Raw genomic sequence first — 17290 nt, 5'->3', positions numbered from 1 at the left:
TATTCAAGCTTCCTTGGTAGTTGATTCAAAGCATCTAACTTTTCAAAATGATAAAACCAATTTACAGAAAATTCATCACTAAAGCGAGAGAAAAGAAACATGAGACCGTCTACAATGCTAAAATTACATGATTGTAGTTGATTATATGCCTGCTACCTAAACCATATTCAAAAGAAAGTAAGCTGTAATTTAAGAAAAAGGGATTGAAAAAGGCACACAGCACCAAAAGTGCTTTTCATTTGTACAGAGAACCAAATTACCAGCCCATCAATGTCCTTCTAACTTTGTCCACAATCTGACTTCTTGTTTGGCTTCTGGTCAGTGGGAAGTTACGGTTTTCCTCCAACAGAAATCTATACACTTCCCATTGGCGTTCTTGCGTTGAATGTCTTACAACTTCAGCCTGCAAAGTGAGAAACAGCTTTCATTCAGAAACTGTAACAACATTGCTTCAGAGAACATCCAAAGTTGTCATGTCACAGTAACTCATTTTTGTAAAAGAAAACACTTACTGAGAAAATGCATATTCCCAAAGCTTTTAAAGCCAATGTAACATCATAGAATACACGGGGCCTTCCCTTTCCAGAAAGCTCTACAGGATTAGCAACCAGAAGTTCTGTGTCTGGACCCCTGCTCACTATGATCACCCTCAAAGGATGAAGCATCTCTTCCTTTAAGCATGAACATAAGGTTTTCTGACTGTCAAGATCTATGATCTTTTTCCCATCATTTTGCTGAACAAATAAGTCTATGTTTCGAAAGCCCTCCACGCTTGAAGAAAATCGACCAAAAGCAACCTGATTCAGAAATATGCAAACGACTAATGAGCTATGTAGCATAAACACTAACAAGAACACTGATACGATACGTATAAATTGACAATAAAGATTACAACTATGTTTCAATTTTTTTAGCAGAAATATGTTTCTCATGGTTGACTCAAAAGGATTTGTTCCTTATTTTTATAATCATAATAATGTATTTTTTCTTTTTAAAATTGTGTTAGAACCGTACTAAAATTGTAAGAAATCTAACAAATATTTATTGAATTTGACACTTCACCAATACGTGTCCTACGAGTGTCGGTGTCCAATACGTATATCCGGTACGGACACATCATTTAAGAGGCATGTCCGAGCCTCATAATGAGTAAACTTGCAGCAATGAAAAAATTATGTAACAAAACATATGGTTATGAATTGTATATGAATAATGAATCCATGAATACTTTAGCAGAATAAGATCAACAGATTAAAAATGGAAATAATCAAGTCCAAACTGAGTACCAAATATGGCAGGACTTTATAATGCTTCCTTTGATTTAGTTTCATGTATAATGGTTCACTAGGGAGAAGCAGAAGGCCATTTGCATGCATAAATAACGATTCAGGACACAATACCTTAATATCAGAGTCCTTAGAGATCCTCATAATGTCATAACACAGACCCTTCTGGTCAACACACTGTATCTGAAGTAGGGTATGAACTGGGCTCAGTGAATTATCTACAGTAACAGTAGGTGTCTTCAGTGTTTTCATATCTTGGCTGAGAGGATGCAAAGACACCTTGTCCAGCAGCTCAGAACTGAATAATTCTTCGGCAAAAGCTGGTGGAAGAGAAGAAAACCCCTGCAGATGTCCATATTCAGGCCCAGCCAATTGAAGTTCACTGGAGATACACCTCTCTCCTAAAGCGTCCATAAGAAATTCAGACACATGATCTTGCCTCTTTTTCGTGTGAAGCAATTCCCTGTTTTTATCAGTAAGAAAATACAAAATGTCACATAATTATCATAAGCTACCTACAAAGTACGAGCAGAAGCACGTTTAGCTAGTATATATTCCATCCAGTTTCTGCATAAAATAATCATGAAGAGCATAACAAATGGAAGAAACCATAAAACAAATTTGTCTCCTTTTTTTTCTCTGTTCATCTTGGGTCCTTCCAACTGCAGCAATGTTGGATTGTGAAAGATTGTACATGATAGTTTAAAGAGTAGGATAGTTTGACAACCTATCATATACAAGTTACAACTATTACACAACTAATTTAAATATTAAATAATATTTTTTTCTAGTTTGTTTGTTAACGGTATCAAATGATTATTTATGAAAAATTGGTTGTCAATATGAAAATAATATTCCATATCCTTGTTTCCTTAGCTCTCAATTAGGGATCCGTTACCAATTTATTTCGATGGAGGCAAGATCAAAAATAATTTATGTACATTTTTTTTCTCCCGAGACACATTTTAAGAACAAGACAATACTTCAGATGCGATAATCGTCCTTGAATCGGTTGTCAATATGAATATATTATTCCATCAACATCAAAATAAAAATCTTTGACACATGATTCAATCCTACTTTTCAAATAACAGTCCTCCCCTCAATTCATCCAGTATCCACTCCAATTCTCACACACTTCATTATCACATACCCGATGGAATTGCAAATAGTGATAGATAAAAATAAATTCGTCAAATTTTTTGTCCAAACAAGCAAAACATGTTGATTTTTAGAAGCCACACGTATTTTTGCAATTCAGAAGCTTAAGAGGAACTAATGCCAATAGGATAGGAATATTATCCCCAATTCTGAAACCAAATTCACTGTCCTTCACATATCAACAATCTATTAGAAATAGGCTTTTTAAGATGAGCACTTCTCAAGTTTTATAAATTCTATTTAAGCCATATATCTCTAGTTGGTGTGGAATTAAACTACCACCTTGATTCTGCAACTAAAGCAATCCCTCTAAGATACCGCAACTAAGGTGGGTTAGGAATGACCACAATTAAAGTGACTTTCCATCAGAATCAAACACCAATCTCCCAGGTGAGCTTTTCACGGACATATGTTATAGAAGATTCTAAATAGATTGAATGGTGTAAAGAAAAGCACTCAGCATATGCAGAATACAAACAAGAATCTCATACTCACATCCCATCTGTGATAAAGAGCATTTCTAACACCCTGCCATCTGGGGTTGGCATGGCTTTGACTCTCTGAATAATAAGTTCAAGGTTGCACAGGATTTCATTAATATCTAAAAGAACATACAAAAAAAAAAGTGTCAAAAACTGCAGTAACCAACCAAAAACCAAAAGAGAGAACAAGCAGAAACTAGTTACCATGTAGCAACCCTTTCTTATCAACACACCAAACCTTCAACAGGTAAATCGGAGGAGGTGAAGGGCTCGTGGAGAGTTGATTGAAGCAATAAGAAAACAAACATGAAGGGCAAGCTGAAAGCAGACGAGTCTTCAAACTCTCCCAATCAACTTTGACAGATGCTGGATGTGGAAGAACCCAATACACGATGTAGCACCACCTTCCATCCGTTGAAATATCTGCAACACCATCCAATTAACACGTTAAAACAGCCACAACAACAACAAATCATACCTCCAAAACAATGAAAAATACCAACATCAAATCATGCAACTGTTACTTCGAGTATCCTCTGCAGAACTATATCAGAAAATCTCGAAAAAACTAATTAAACTTACCACGAACAAACTCAATATCAAACTATACAAATGGTTGATAACTTTTTTGTAGGAGCTACAAGTATCCGTTTTTATTTTTCTTTTCACAACCATTTTGCACAACAAAACTCATGATTTGAAAACTGATTTGCGTCTACGTGTCCCTATTAAATGGTTGTTATTTGCAGAAAGGGTAGTGGAAAAAACAGAGTTTCAGGGAGAAAAGACACATGAGAGTAAAACGGGTAAAGGTTTGAGATTTGTTGGAGAAAGAAGAAACCCAGATGAGAAAAGCGAGGTACCGGCGCGGGTAATGCGGAGACCGAACTCGAGGATGATTCTGCAGAGATCACAGCCGAGACCAGCCTTGTCGGGGCAATTGACGGTGACGATGCAGGGCTCATTGGCGTCCTTCCCTTGCTGGATCACAACGCCGTCGTCCCATGGTATCCCCATGACTGCGAAGTGGTGGGTTTAGGGGACGAGCGCCGCCGTGAAAAGCATTGCCGGAGCGCAAAATGGCGGCTGAGGAACAAAACTAAACTGTGAATGAAACTTGTGGAAGACTGAATTGCACTGAGATAACGTGAAAATATATGTGCTTCTCAGAAAGCAATGAATCCTATTTTTTGCAATTTTCAGAATTATTTCAAATATGCAAAATGGATAAAATTTAATTCCTTATTAAAATCATCTTAAATGTTTTTATTTATTTCCTCAAACTTCAAATATAAACATATCAGAAAAAAATTACATTGGTTCAAATTTTAATTAATTCCATCTAATTTTAAGAATGGCATTTATAGAATTTCTTTTTCTGTTATACGAGAAAACTGTAATATATATCAACTAGTTAAAATACATTTCCGGAAGAAGATATTTCTATAAAGTTAAAATTTGTTTATATTTCAGTCTATTTTTTCCTAATTTCGTTTGGAAAGAGTATTTAAATATTTTAGTTACTAATTTCATAAAAAATTATTCTAAAAACTTCATAAAAAAAATTACATAATAGTTACTTATATTCCAAAAACATTTTTGAGTGAGTTGTATAAGTTCTCCTAAATCAGTGAATTTTTCATTTATTTATAGACTTCAAAGTAAAATGAGATATAAAAATATATATTAAAGGTATCTTTAGCGAGTTTCTCATTGCATAGAATCTCTAATATGTATATACTCAATTAATAATTGTTGATATGATGACGTGTTTGATCTTTGAATTTTAAGTCGTTTTTTAGTTAGTTATGGTAAGATAGACTATCGAGGTTTTTTTTTTTTATGTATGTGTCTTTTACTTTGTAAGATGGTTGGTTCAACCATCCCTAAATTGGATCACATTTATTATATTTTTTTTTTACATAAAAACTATATAAAAATGTTTTTTTGTTGTTTAATTTAAAAAAATATGGTTAATTATTATAGTTTTGAATAAGAAGTGAATGATGAATATTGTTTGTTTTGCATTGGTATTTTGATTGGTGGAGGTAATTGGAGTGGGGACAGATAAGAGGTTTGTGGTGTGTCATATCCACGTCAACTCTCACTGTGCTCTGTTTGGCCACATCTTCATTTTCATTTAAATATACCTTCCTTTTTATATTAAATGCCCCACTATCCAACTCATTTTCTGTTCAAAATATATAAATCCATTTTTTTATAACCTCAAATTACTTTATGCATAAACACTCTCTTTTATAATTTTTTTTAAATTCTTACTCTTAACTTCTATGCTACGTTATTTCAAAATTCATTTTACCCTTTCTCTTCAATAAATACAAAAGTTTGTCTTTTTTAATAAAAACAAGCATATGCACCAGTGTTATTACAAAATGTGACGAGTAATTTTTTTTCAGTTAACTTTTAATCTTCTTGAATTTTAAGTGTTATAGTCTTTCGAATTTTCATTCTTTTCGCTTCTATTTATGATAGAAAAATATCTGCAAAGATACTACGACTTTCAAGTCAATCTTAATACAATCTGTAGAGTGTGAAGTTAAAAATTATTTGTATCTTTCTTATTTATACTTTTTAGTTAGATATTTGTTACGGACTTGCACGTAAAATCCAAAAAATATTCAATCTCATCTTAATTATTGTTTGCAGATCAGTTAGACTAATGACGTTTTAAGATCTCTTGTGATTTATGTTAACGGTATCAAAATCGACATGATGTCAGTCTCGTGACTATCCGATACAATTAATGTTATTAAGATACATATAATCATAATTGAATTAATACTCGTATAACATTAAATATCTACATCATACTTAGATAATATTAATAGAAAAAACAAAATAATTATGAGTACAAATTAACTCATTATAATAAAAAACATAAAAAATAAATAAATGATAGGATTTCTCCACTGATATAAATATAGTCATTTAAAAGTATCTTTCTAATGATGCGTTTTCAATTATTGCTTTTAAAAACGTGCGATAATAATTTTTGTATTTAATTTAGTATTGAAATAAGAGATTTTTATGATGATTTTGAGTAAAAAAATGATAATGAGAGTTTTGTAATTAATTCAATGTTGGAATAACCAACTTTTGACAACAACTTTATATTTTATTTGTTTGGTCAATAAAAACAATGTTGGTTGGAACTATATTATATTATTTAACTTTTAACTATAGTTGAATCCACTATGCTTTTTAAAATATTGATATAAGTTATTTTCACCATCTTTAAAAGTTTTTTTTTTCTAATGGTGAAAGTTAATGATAGAAAAAATTACATAATACATTAAAAAATATTATTTTGATATTTAATCCTTTTTATCAAAAGCTCTCTCTTTCTACATGTGATACTTTGAAACGCTTTTTCTAGTAATAGCCATGCAATTCATTTATTCAAAATTTTCTAAAAATGCTTCAAGGTTTCCCAATTAATTTGTATTACATTAGATGCATTCATAGAAGGGAAATCAATTGAAAAAGCTATTTTTAAATTTTCTTATTCAAAACCCTTTATATAACATAAGTATAAATAATATTCTTAATTTTATCATAAGCTTTTCTAGTATTCTCAAAACGTATCAAAATACAATTATACCATATTTCAGAAATGACATATGATCTTGAAATTAAAGAAGATAAACTGACAAATAATTAAATTATTTTGCATAAAATCATTTAATCCATTTTCAGATTTAGTTGCCAAAAACACTAATAGTAATGTGTTGTTTCATCTTGTGGATATTAACGACAATAAATAAAAGCATAGATGAATAAAAAGAAATCATATTGATCCCTTTCTACCTTAAATTCTCATAAGTGGCACTTTACATCAATTAACATTACAATAAAATTATTAAATAAAAACTAATTATAATAATAAAAATAATTATTTATTATATTAATTAAATTATATATTATTTTAAAAATTAAAAAATTTATTGGTGTATAAGTAATTTTTATTATTGATAAATAATTTCTAATAACTAAAACTTAAATAACTAATTAAATTTTAATATAAAGAATATTTATTAATAATAAAATTTACTTATATACTGATAATTTTTTAATTTCTAAAATAATATCTAGTTAGTTAATATAGTAATTAATTAATTATTATCTGTAAAATTAGTTTGTTTTAGTATAATTTCGATAAGATTATGGTGGAATGGTATGATTCCATATAAATTTAGCCAAATTCAGAGTAGTAATAATAAGAACAGTTAAAAAAACATCTTTGAGAGTTCATATGAATATACTTTAAAAAAAAATGTATATCCATTATAAATAACTTTTTAATTGAAAATAGTATATATATTCTTAAATAATTGTATCTTTTTGAGTTATTTAGTTATTTTTATCCATATACATTTTTATCGTTTTACTCATTTAATTGATGTAACAAATGGTAAATAAATATTAATATATAACTATCTTATGAACATTTTTAAGAATAACATTTTTTCTCTTCATCCTTTGTACCAATAATGAAGTAAAATGAGACAAAAAAAATTAATGTCAATGTACTAGAGTTTCAGAGATTTAAATCTTTAGTTTCCTTTATATGCACGTCTATTTAGTCTGCATGTAATAAAAGTTTGTGTTGATTTTTCTGCTAAAGTTTAGAGATGTTTGAACCCTAGTAGTTTTGGTTTATTGAAATTAGTTGTGTGATTTGACAGTGATTTATTTTTCCAAAAAACTAGCACCATCTGTTTATTAATGGTGAGAGGAAGAAAACTCCATTCTTCTTTATTTGACTGAGTAATATTACAAAAACTACTCATTAATTAAAATCATTATAATGTATTCAACTAGTGGCCATAGTAATGTTCCAAAAAGGTGCAAAAAAAAAAACATTCAATAAACTAATGAGTGGTGGATGTAGGCACCATCATTATCAACCATGTGAGTGTGATTAAGGAATGACACAGAAAAAAAAAATGTAGAAGACAAAGAATCATTTTAAATAACAACATATGTTTAAATCATATTGTTTGAATAATATTAGAAAAATAAATAAATTAAAGTGCATGTGGGTTGAAACTATTCTGACAATAACATGTCTTTATTCTACAACCATGTCACTATTCTGACCCTAACATGTCTTTACTTTCCAACCATGTCTTTTCACAGATTGGAGAACTCACATTACATCGATTAAAAATAACAATTTCATATTATATAAGTGAGAACAAATCTTATCTTAATAATTAATTTTATAAGATTGAGTTATGATTAAATTTTACTTTTTAATATGGTATCAAATTTTTTTAAAATATAGAAAATTTGGTTAGGTTTATCAAACCACCTTATGTCAGGTCATTATTGGATCATCCATAAATATATAATCACATACACAAAATTGACAACCTTGAGATAATGTGTATTAGAGATTCACATTAATTAGAAAAAAAACACTTCATAACATATAAATAAATGCGAACTTCACACTATCATATCTTATAGGATTAAGATAGGTTTAAATTACAATTCTTAATACCCAAATTTTAATTTTAATCTAACTATTTTTCAAAATTATCCATATTCAATATTTTCGTTTAGACAAAGTTAAAGTAATTTGAATAATTTTTCATGGACATACACAGAATTAAGAAACATATACATCAGATAAACACATCAAACCAGACCAATATTGCAATATGTGTTCACAATTTTTTTGATAGCACAAAAGCAGCAGTTAGTTAATTATGTGTGGCTTTGTTTTATTCATGAAAAGTAGGCTGCAAACCCAAATAATTGAAAAGATAACTTTGTATATATTTAGTGAATTGTTTATGGTGCACTTAGCATGCCATTTAGAATTGGATCTACTCAAAACCAAGCTCATACAATCATTATTTACTTAATAATAAGAATAATAATAATATAGAACACCGAGTTGGTCTATAGGACAACAATTTGATTGCAAAAAGACAGATAGTTGAAAATGATATCTTGTCTCCATGAAAATGAAACATTTACCTTTTACCTATTTTAAGGAAAATTCCAATTTTATGCATTTAATTATAAATTTTCACAAATAATGAAATTAGGAGTTTATTAATATACACATTTTTTATTTGTTGTTTTTGTTGGTGATTTTTTTTATCAACAATAAAATAAATAAATAAGAATCAATTCGAGAGTGACTCAATCCTTATGCAGAGATATCTGACAACAATCTCTTATTAAATCGCCTACCAGTCTAGTAAAAGAACAATCAAACCAACATTAACCAATATTAATGAATCAACCTCATACAAGTTAAAGGATCAATCTCTCTTAAAAAAAATTAATTATATTTACTATTTACTATTTTCTATCAACCACGTTTTTTTTTCCATCGTATTTAAGGGAATTGAATTGGGTATCGTTGCTATCAACTACTTGTTGGTACGAAATTTTATATATTTGACTGTGAATGAAAATTAAACTATGGTTTTTAAAAAAAATCATATTCAATACTTTTAAATTGGTTTTTTAAAAAGTATTTACAATTCGTTTAAAATTAAAAGTTCTTTTTAATTAATGAAGTTGGATGTTGATTACCAACCACACAAACTAAGTTTAACTTTATCACAAGAAGAAACTTTTGTTAACAAAACTAAATATCACAAAGTGAATTGGTAATTTATAATAAACGTGTTATAAATTTAAATTTTATTAATTACAATAAATAAATAAATAAATATATATATATATAGAGAGAGAGAGAGATATTTTAGTAATTTTTTAAATACAACTAATTAGCAACTTTTTTAATTTCATTTTTGCATGCTAACGTGATAAAAACACTTAGTCTCATATTGTTTTTAATTTTGTTTAGGCCTAAATGGATCCTGTTAAGCATAAAATAATATTATAGTGATCTTGATTTCTTAATTTGTAGTTACTTTTATTTTTATTTTATTGAATTGTAATTTTAGTCTAATCATGTGAGTGTGGACAAGTAATAAACTCATAACATTATTTAATACATTTATTTTCTTTCAAAATTAATACACTAGATACATGTGTTATTATATATATTGAGATTACGAAAATTATTAATAAAAATCAATTTTAAAAATAAAAAATAATTAATTATTATATTGATTAATTAATAAGAATTTAAACATTAGTTTATATAAAATTTCAGGTCATAATCGGTTTGATAAAATTTTGGAGGATGACATTATGTTGAATATAATGTTTGTTGTATTTGTTAAATGTTAATTATTGTTCTTACACGATTTCTTACTACCAATTAGCTCAACTGATCAAAGTCTATTGCACTGAAAGAAAGTTGCTTGTTAGAAAATTAAGAACTGTGCAACATTAGATTTCATAATTAATGTTTGATTAATTAGAATCTTTATTTTTTTTAATACCAATTTCAATTATTCTTCTAATTCTTTGTTTTTCAAAAAAATATTATTTTCATCTCTGTTTCCTTCCCATCATATTATTAACAAGATCTTTCAAACATATTTTTAATTAGAAAATATTATTCAGTCCTAAATATTGCGAATAAGAATTTTTTCCTAAACAAATTTATTACCGTGTTTTGTTCTCGAAGACTTGAAGTTAGAAGAATTAGCAAAATAACAAAGACAAGTTAAGGGGGTGCAAGAAGAAATAGCCCAAGTTAAGTATCGATGGAAATGTGTCTAAAGTGACAAAACTATTTACTTGGGCCTGCACTTCCAATAAAACTGAAATGTATAGTGGGTTTCTTTTAACACCTCAATATCTCATTTTCTACTTTATAGAAAAAAAAAGTCTCAATTATTCACGAGTAAGAAATATTATGACATTATGAATTATATGAAAATCTATAATTTTGTAATCCATAATCCAAAAATTTATTTATACCATCTAAAATTAAAAAAATATATTTTAAATTATACAATTCAAGATGTAAAAGTGTATTAGCAATTTCTATTATTTCAAAATGTATTCTATTTTCAAAATATATTATCCTATATTTTGAATTGTATAATTTAAAATATATTTTTAAATTTGAAAATTATTTTAAATTATGTATTTTAGAAAATATTTTCAAATAACTATTTCAAAAAATCTAAAACATGAACATTTTTTCCCAACAACATACGGTATACTATATTTATTTTAAATTTATAAAAATAATACAAATACCACAGTATAATAATTGTTTTTCATTTTAGTTGTTTGATTACAAAAATCTAATGTTAGAAATTTTAAGTTACACGTAATTAATTTTCTCATAGATATCACTCTTAGAAAAGGTTGGTTATGCTCTCCAAAACGAGTTTTCTTTTATAATCATGGAATAATCCGTCATATATAAATAATATGAAAAATATAATTAATCTATGGACAAAAAATAGTAAGAAAGTCTTAGAAAAACTAATTATAACTAGAAAACATAATTTTTCTAAGAGTTATTTTCTTTTTATCCTCTTCAATTTAATTTAATATACGAGTGTTTATGTAAGAGAAATATAATAATTATGACTTTTCCTGATATAATATGGGGTTCAATCAGGATAAACATTGTAATTTGCTATATATTTTTTATTCTTTAATTTATGGAAAATAACAATAATAATAATAATAGTTTATTATTATTTTATATTCAATCATGAAAACAATTTAAACTATTGTTATTTTATTTAATTTTCTTCTAATAGAAGAAATATATTTAGAGTTATAATAAAAAAGCCCAAAAAAAGGTTGTTGAATTTTAGTTATTTTGATTAATTATGTTGACTATTATTATTATTCTTATTATTTACAGAATATTTTTATAATGATAAAAAAATGTATTCTCTTTATATAACCTTATCGGAAACACGTATCAATGAGTATTTACATTTTTGTAAAAATATTTTTAATATAATATTACTATACTATAAAATTATAATAAATTTAGAAATTTAATACAAATTATAATTTTTTTATATATATTGTTATAGAAATTTGATATTATGTTTTTTTGTGTTTTTAAAAAACTTTTTTTAATCTGAAAATAATATATTAATCGGTTTATCTTATAAGCAAGTGTGTTGTTAATTAATCCTTAATATGTTGTTATAAAATATGTTATTTGAGTAATAACAAAAGAATAATTCTCTTACTAGTAAGTATAGATATAAAAGATAGCTGTGCTTTTATTCTCCTCTTTCTTCCTTCATACATAAAGAAAATATGCTTTTTAATTTTTTATTTCTAATTTAAATAATCATCATATTTGTCGTATTTTAATATTATAAATAATATTTTTATATATTGTTATAGGTATATAAGAATAAAAAATTATATACATAAAATATCTTATATATTATAGATTATATACAATATAAATAATTTTTTATTTTCTATGTTAAAGAGAACAGGCTAACCAAAATTTGTTTCTTAAATTTAATGATTAAAAGAAATATGGTTCAGAATAAAACCTAATTGGATTTGAAAAAAAGACATAAATATATTAAAACAAAGGTGTATGTATGTAGCAGACTTATAAATTCCATTTACACTATCAAAATCATTACATTATTTTATTAGACTAATCAATTAATCAATAATTAAAGATAATATATTTTTAGTCATGATAAAAAATTATTTTAATCCGGTAAATAATAAAGTATGAATAATAATTATATAAATATGAACAAATTCAAAAATTTTAACGGTACCAAGTGCTGAACACCGAAGTCTTACTTTAGTGTTGAAATGTTTTTTTCAAGTATCATCTAAGTTCGAAATTTTCGATTTTGAGGAGATCATAGGACGAAAAAGTAAGCAGAGATAAGGTAATTGTTCTCTTAGTTTCAATCCCATTTAAAAATAAAAGGTAAAAAATACTTTGTAAATATATTTTTTTAATTTTAGACGTTGAAATTAAAATAACAAATGATCCATAATAATCATATAAATATGCACAAATTTAAAAAATTCAGCATAGCACAAGTACCAAGCATCAAAGTCTTATTTAAGTGTTGGAAGGTCTTTTGTAAGTACGATTTAAGTCTAGAATTATCGAGTTTGAGAACATAACACGGGATAGATTGAGAGAAAAAATATAATCATTCTCTTAATTTTAATCCCATTAAAAATAAAGGTATTTTTTTAAAAAAATACTTTTGTAAATTTTTTTTTTTTAAATTTCAGGCCGTTGAAAGAGTTGTTGGGTATCCAAGTTGGCAGATACAAAGAAGGCTCTAGAACCAACCAGAAGCAGAGAGAGACGCTCACCATATGATCGTGTTCCCATGTAAGCAAAAGAAGATTCTAGAATTTTAAATTTTAATAAATCCCACACTTATATAAACCCCTTTTCTCTCTTAACCTAACAAACTGTAAGAATTGTTGAGAGTCTTTTCTTTTCTTCTCTTTTTCTTTCTCAGTTTCGGCGCTTTACTACCTAAAATCATCTTCATCTTCTCTATATTTTCTGTAACTTGTTCTTCGCGGATCTAACAATGGCCGGAAAAGGAGATGGTCCTGCCATCGGAATCGATCTCGGCACCACCTACTCATGCGTCGGAGTCTGGCAGCACGACCGTGTCGAAATCATCGCCAATGACCAGGGTAACAGGACGACGCCTTCTTACGTCGGCTTCACCGATTCCGAACGGTTGATCGGTGACGCTGCCAAGAATCAGGTCGCCATGAACCCTATTAACACCGTTTTCGGTAAGATCCGCATCCGAATCAACCATTTATTACTGTTTATTTCTTATGCTTCTATTTGATCGTAACTTATCTATAATGTTTCTAGATTTCTGGATCTGTTATTGCAGCTCAATTGTTCTCATTTTGTAATTTTTATTTCGTGACATTATTATTTTTGGTATTATTGACTTTATTGTTGTTGTTATTATTATTATTATTATTATTATTATTATTATCATATAAAATATATGAAAATGATGATTTTACAAATCCTGGCATAGTTTGAACTTATCTTTTACATTATTGGGGTTTTGCACTTCACTCGCTATGCTCGAATGTATATTTGCATTGTAAATTTGAGTATGAATTGTCTAAGTGTACAGTAGTGTTGTTTGTTGAAATTTGATATTGGGCGGCTTTGTATTATCATTCCTTTTAATTTAATTCTATTTTATGCAACATTCACCGTAATTATTTGTTGAAATTCAGTAGTACTATTAGATGCTAATTATTTTTGTTAGGAGAGTTGGAGTAGTTGCATGTTGTAGTAAGAGTATTATTTGTTGATGGATGATTGATTATTTGTGGTGATCTTTTAGATGTTAGAGGTTTTATTAGAACGGTGTTGTTATATAATGTTTGTTTAGTGATGAATGATTGATTATTTATTGTGACATTTTAGATGCGAAGCGATTGATTGGAAGGAGATTCTCTGATACAACCGTCCAGAGTGATGTGAAGCTGTGGCCATTTAAAGTGGTTCCTGGTCCTGCCGACAAACCTATGATTGTTGTAAATTACAAGGGCGAGGAGAAGCAGTTTGCTGCTGAGGAGATTTCCTCTATGGTCCTCATGAAGATGCGTGAAATAGCCGAAGCTTATCTCGGATCAGCTGTGAAGAATGCAGTGGTCACAGTTCCTGCATACTTCAACGATTCCCAGCGTCAGGCCACAAAGGATGCTGGAGTCATTGCGGGCCTTAACGTCATGCGTATCATCAATGAACCCACCGCCGCCGCCATTGCTTATGGACTCGACAAGAAGGCCACTAGTGTGGGCGAGAAGAACGTCTTGATCTTTGATCTGGGAGGTGGTACCTTCGATGTCTCTCTTCTCACAATAGAAGAGGGAATCTTCGAGGTTAAGGCCACTGCAGGAGATACCCATCTTGGAGGTGAAGATTTTGACAACAGAATGGTTAACCATTTCGTTCAGGAGTTTAAGAGAAAGCACAAGAAGGACATCAGTGGGAACCCCAGGGCCCTTAGACGGTTGAGGACTGCCTGCGAGAGGGCGAAGAGGACTCTCTCTTCAACTGCACAAACCACAATTGAAATTGATTCTCTCTACGAAGGTGTTGACTTCTACACCACAATCACCAGGGCCAGGTTTGAGGAGCTCAACATGGATCTTTTCAGAAAGTGTATGGAACCTGTTGAGAAGTGTCTGAGGGACGCCAAGATGGACAAGAGCACTGTCCATGATGTTGTTCTGGTTGGTGGATCCACTAGAATCCCTAAAGTGCAGCAGCTGTTGCAAGATTTCTTCAATGGCAAGGAACTCTGCAAGAGTATCAACCCAGATGAGGCTGTTGCCTATGGAGCTGCTGTTCAGGCAGCAATATTGAGCGGTGAGGGTAATGAGAAAGTGCAGGATCTGTTGCTGTTGGATGTTACGCCACTTTCTCTTGGTTTGGAAACTGCCGGTGGTGTCATGACTGTTCTAATTCCAAGGAACACCACCATCCCCACCAAGAAGGAGCAAGTGTTCTCTACTTACTCCGACAACCAACCCGGTGTCTTGATCCAGGTGTACGAGGGAGAGAGAGCCAGAACCAGGGACAACAACTTGTTGGGTAAATTTGAGCTTTCTGGCATTCCCCCAGCACCCAGGGGTGTTCCTCAGATCACCGTCTGCTTCGACATCGACGCCAACGGTATCTTGAATGTCTCGGCGGAGGACAAGACCACCGGTCAGAAAAACAAGATTACAATCACCAATGACAAGGGTAGACTCTCGAAGGACGAGATCGAGAAGATGGTTCAGGAGGCTGAGAAGTACAAGGCGGAGGATGAGGAGCACAAGAAGAAGGTGGATGCAAAGAATGCATTGGAAAACTATGCTTACAACATGAGGAACACCATCAAGGATGAGAAGATTGCTTCCAAACTTTCTGGTGATGATAAGAAGAAGATTGAAGATGCCATTGAGAGTGCTATTCAGTGGTTGGACACTAACCAGCTTGGTGAGGCAGATGAGTTTGAAGACAAGATGAAGGAGCTTGAGAGCATTTGCAACCCAATCATTGCTAAGATGTACCAGGGTGCCGGAGCTCCCGACATGGCTGGAGGCATGGACGAAGATGTTCCTCCGTCAGGATCTGGCGGCGCCGGTCCTAAGATTGAAGAAGTTGACTAAACTGTTTAGTCATTTACATGTTCTCGTGGACCTATATATTTCGGGATTATTTTGTCTTTTTTCTTTATTTTATTTTGTTCAGAATTTTGGCCCAGCATTTGTTTAGTATGGAATACTTTATCTTGGACTTCTATCTGTATTGAAAATGTTAAAATCTCTCGGTAAAAAGATAACAATTTTATTGGCCAAATATTTTGTTTTCTTTTTCTATACTCATTATCATTAACTAAACTTAACGATCCTTTTTGTCGCCATTACAACTTTATAAATTTATAAGTAAGTGCTTGTAATTTATTAACTATAATTTTCAAGTTGATAAGTAGATTGAAAATTTACTTGGCGGTTTACTGTTCATAAATAATGGACATTTTAAGCTGCCACTCCCTCCTTAATCCTTTTGTTAATGGATCTATTAATTTTATTTTATTCCTTTCTCCTTTTTCTATTATAATTTCTCCTTTATTGTATTTATTATCAATCACATCTCTTTTATATTGTAATTTATAATAAAATTAATTTTAAATATTCTATAAATACTATTAAAATTTATCTATTTGATGAATTTAGCTGTATATTACTACATTGAGGGTAGAAGAGGTAAATTGATCATAATACAAACTAGGCTATTAACCTAACAATGCATAACTCAGCTATTAACATAACAAGAACATCATATTCCTATAATGCATAACTCGCTAACCTACCAAGAATCATAAAAACATCATAGATAAGGTCTAAGGAGATTGGATTTAGATTGTGGTGTATAACTTTATAGCCTTGCATGACTTAAGAACATCATAAGTAAGGTCTAAGAAAATTGGATTTAGATTGTGATGTATAATTCCATAGTTTTGCATAAGTCGGTTATCAACCTATCATCGGTAAGACCTAAAGAGATTGGATTTAGATTGTGGTGTATAACACCCTATCTTTGGGCTTGGAGTCCAGAGGCTAAAAAAACTCCCATGTATTCCCCATCTTTAGGTCTCATATCAAACACATAGACTTTATAAGAAGAATCCATACAAAAAGCATAGATTTGACAATGATATATATTAAGTACATAAACTTGTTATTAGGTGTGCAATGTTATAATTTAAGGTCAATCACCTTCTTAAGTCATATCTTAATAATTATGTGTTTGATATTGCTTTAAGTTTATGTATTTGGTATAGGTTCTTCTCTAATTTATATATCCAGGATGAGATTGTTGTTATATTTAAGTATTTGGTATACATTTTAGATATGTTGTTAAATTTAAGTATTTGGTATACATAG

The 17290-nt window shown here is 29.5% G+C and overlaps 2 protein-coding genes across 2 annotated transcripts; one reads left to right on the top strand and one right to left on the bottom strand.

Moving 5' to 3' along the window:
- Positions 1 to 20: 20 nt before the first annotated feature.
- LOC137826652 (ACT domain-containing protein ACR9) lies at positions 21 to 4337 on the bottom strand. Its single transcript, XM_068632719.1, has 6 exons — positions 3793 to 4337; positions 3134 to 3352; positions 2943 to 3048; positions 1401 to 1749; positions 513 to 797; positions 21 to 403 (listed from the first exon to the last, which is right to left on the bottom strand). The coding sequence occupies exons 1-6, from the start codon at positions 3944 to 3946 to the stop codon at positions 257 to 259; spliced, it is 1260 nt and encodes a 419-aa protein (XP_068488820.1). The 5' UTR covers positions 3947 to 4337; the 3' UTR covers positions 21 to 256.
- Positions 4338 to 13105: 8768 nt separating this feature from the next.
- LOC137824007 (heat shock cognate 70 kDa protein 2-like) lies at positions 13106 to 16202 on the top strand. Its single transcript, XM_068629418.1, has 2 exons — positions 13106 to 13615; positions 14277 to 16202. Exons 1-2 carry the CDS (start codon positions 13402 to 13404, stop codon positions 16010 to 16012), a joined length of 1950 nt encoding a protein of 649 aa, XP_068485519.1. The 5' UTR covers positions 13106 to 13401; the 3' UTR covers positions 16013 to 16202.
- Positions 16203 to 17290: the final 1088 nt, after the last annotated feature.

Source organism: Phaseolus vulgaris, chromosome 8 (assembly GCF_000499845.2).
Source record: "Phaseolus vulgaris cultivar G19833 chromosome 8, P. vulgaris v2.0, whole genome shotgun sequence".
In the NCBI taxonomy this organism is placed as follows: Eukaryota; Viridiplantae; Streptophyta; class Magnoliopsida; order Fabales; family Fabaceae; genus Phaseolus; species Phaseolus vulgaris.
The sequence above is the reverse complement of the archived record's forward strand: the minus strand, read 5'-3'. Positions and strand labels throughout refer to the sequence as shown.

Excerpts from the sequence above, each read along its gene's own strand:
- LOC137826652 (XM_068632719.1), bottom strand. The coding sequence starts at position 3,946 with ATGGGGATACCATGGGACGACGGCGTTGTGATCCAGCAAGGGAAGGAC. Across the intron at positions 3,049-3,133 it reads TAAGAAAGGGTTGCTACATG|ATATTAATGAAATCCTGTGC; the intron begins GTAACTAGTTTC and ends ATGTTCTTTTAG. Across the intron at positions 798-1,400 it reads CTAAGGACTCTGATATTAAG|GTTGCTTTTGGTCGATTTTC; the intron begins GTATTGTGTCCT and ends TTTCTGAATCAG.
- LOC137824007 (XM_068629418.1), top strand. The coding sequence starts at position 13,402 with ATGGCCGGAAAAGGAGATGGTCCTGCCATCGGAATCGATCTCGGCACC. Across the intron at positions 13,616-14,276 it reads CCCTATTAACACCGTTTTCG|ATGCGAAGCGATTGATTGGA; the intron begins GTAAGATCCGCA and ends GTGACATTTTAG.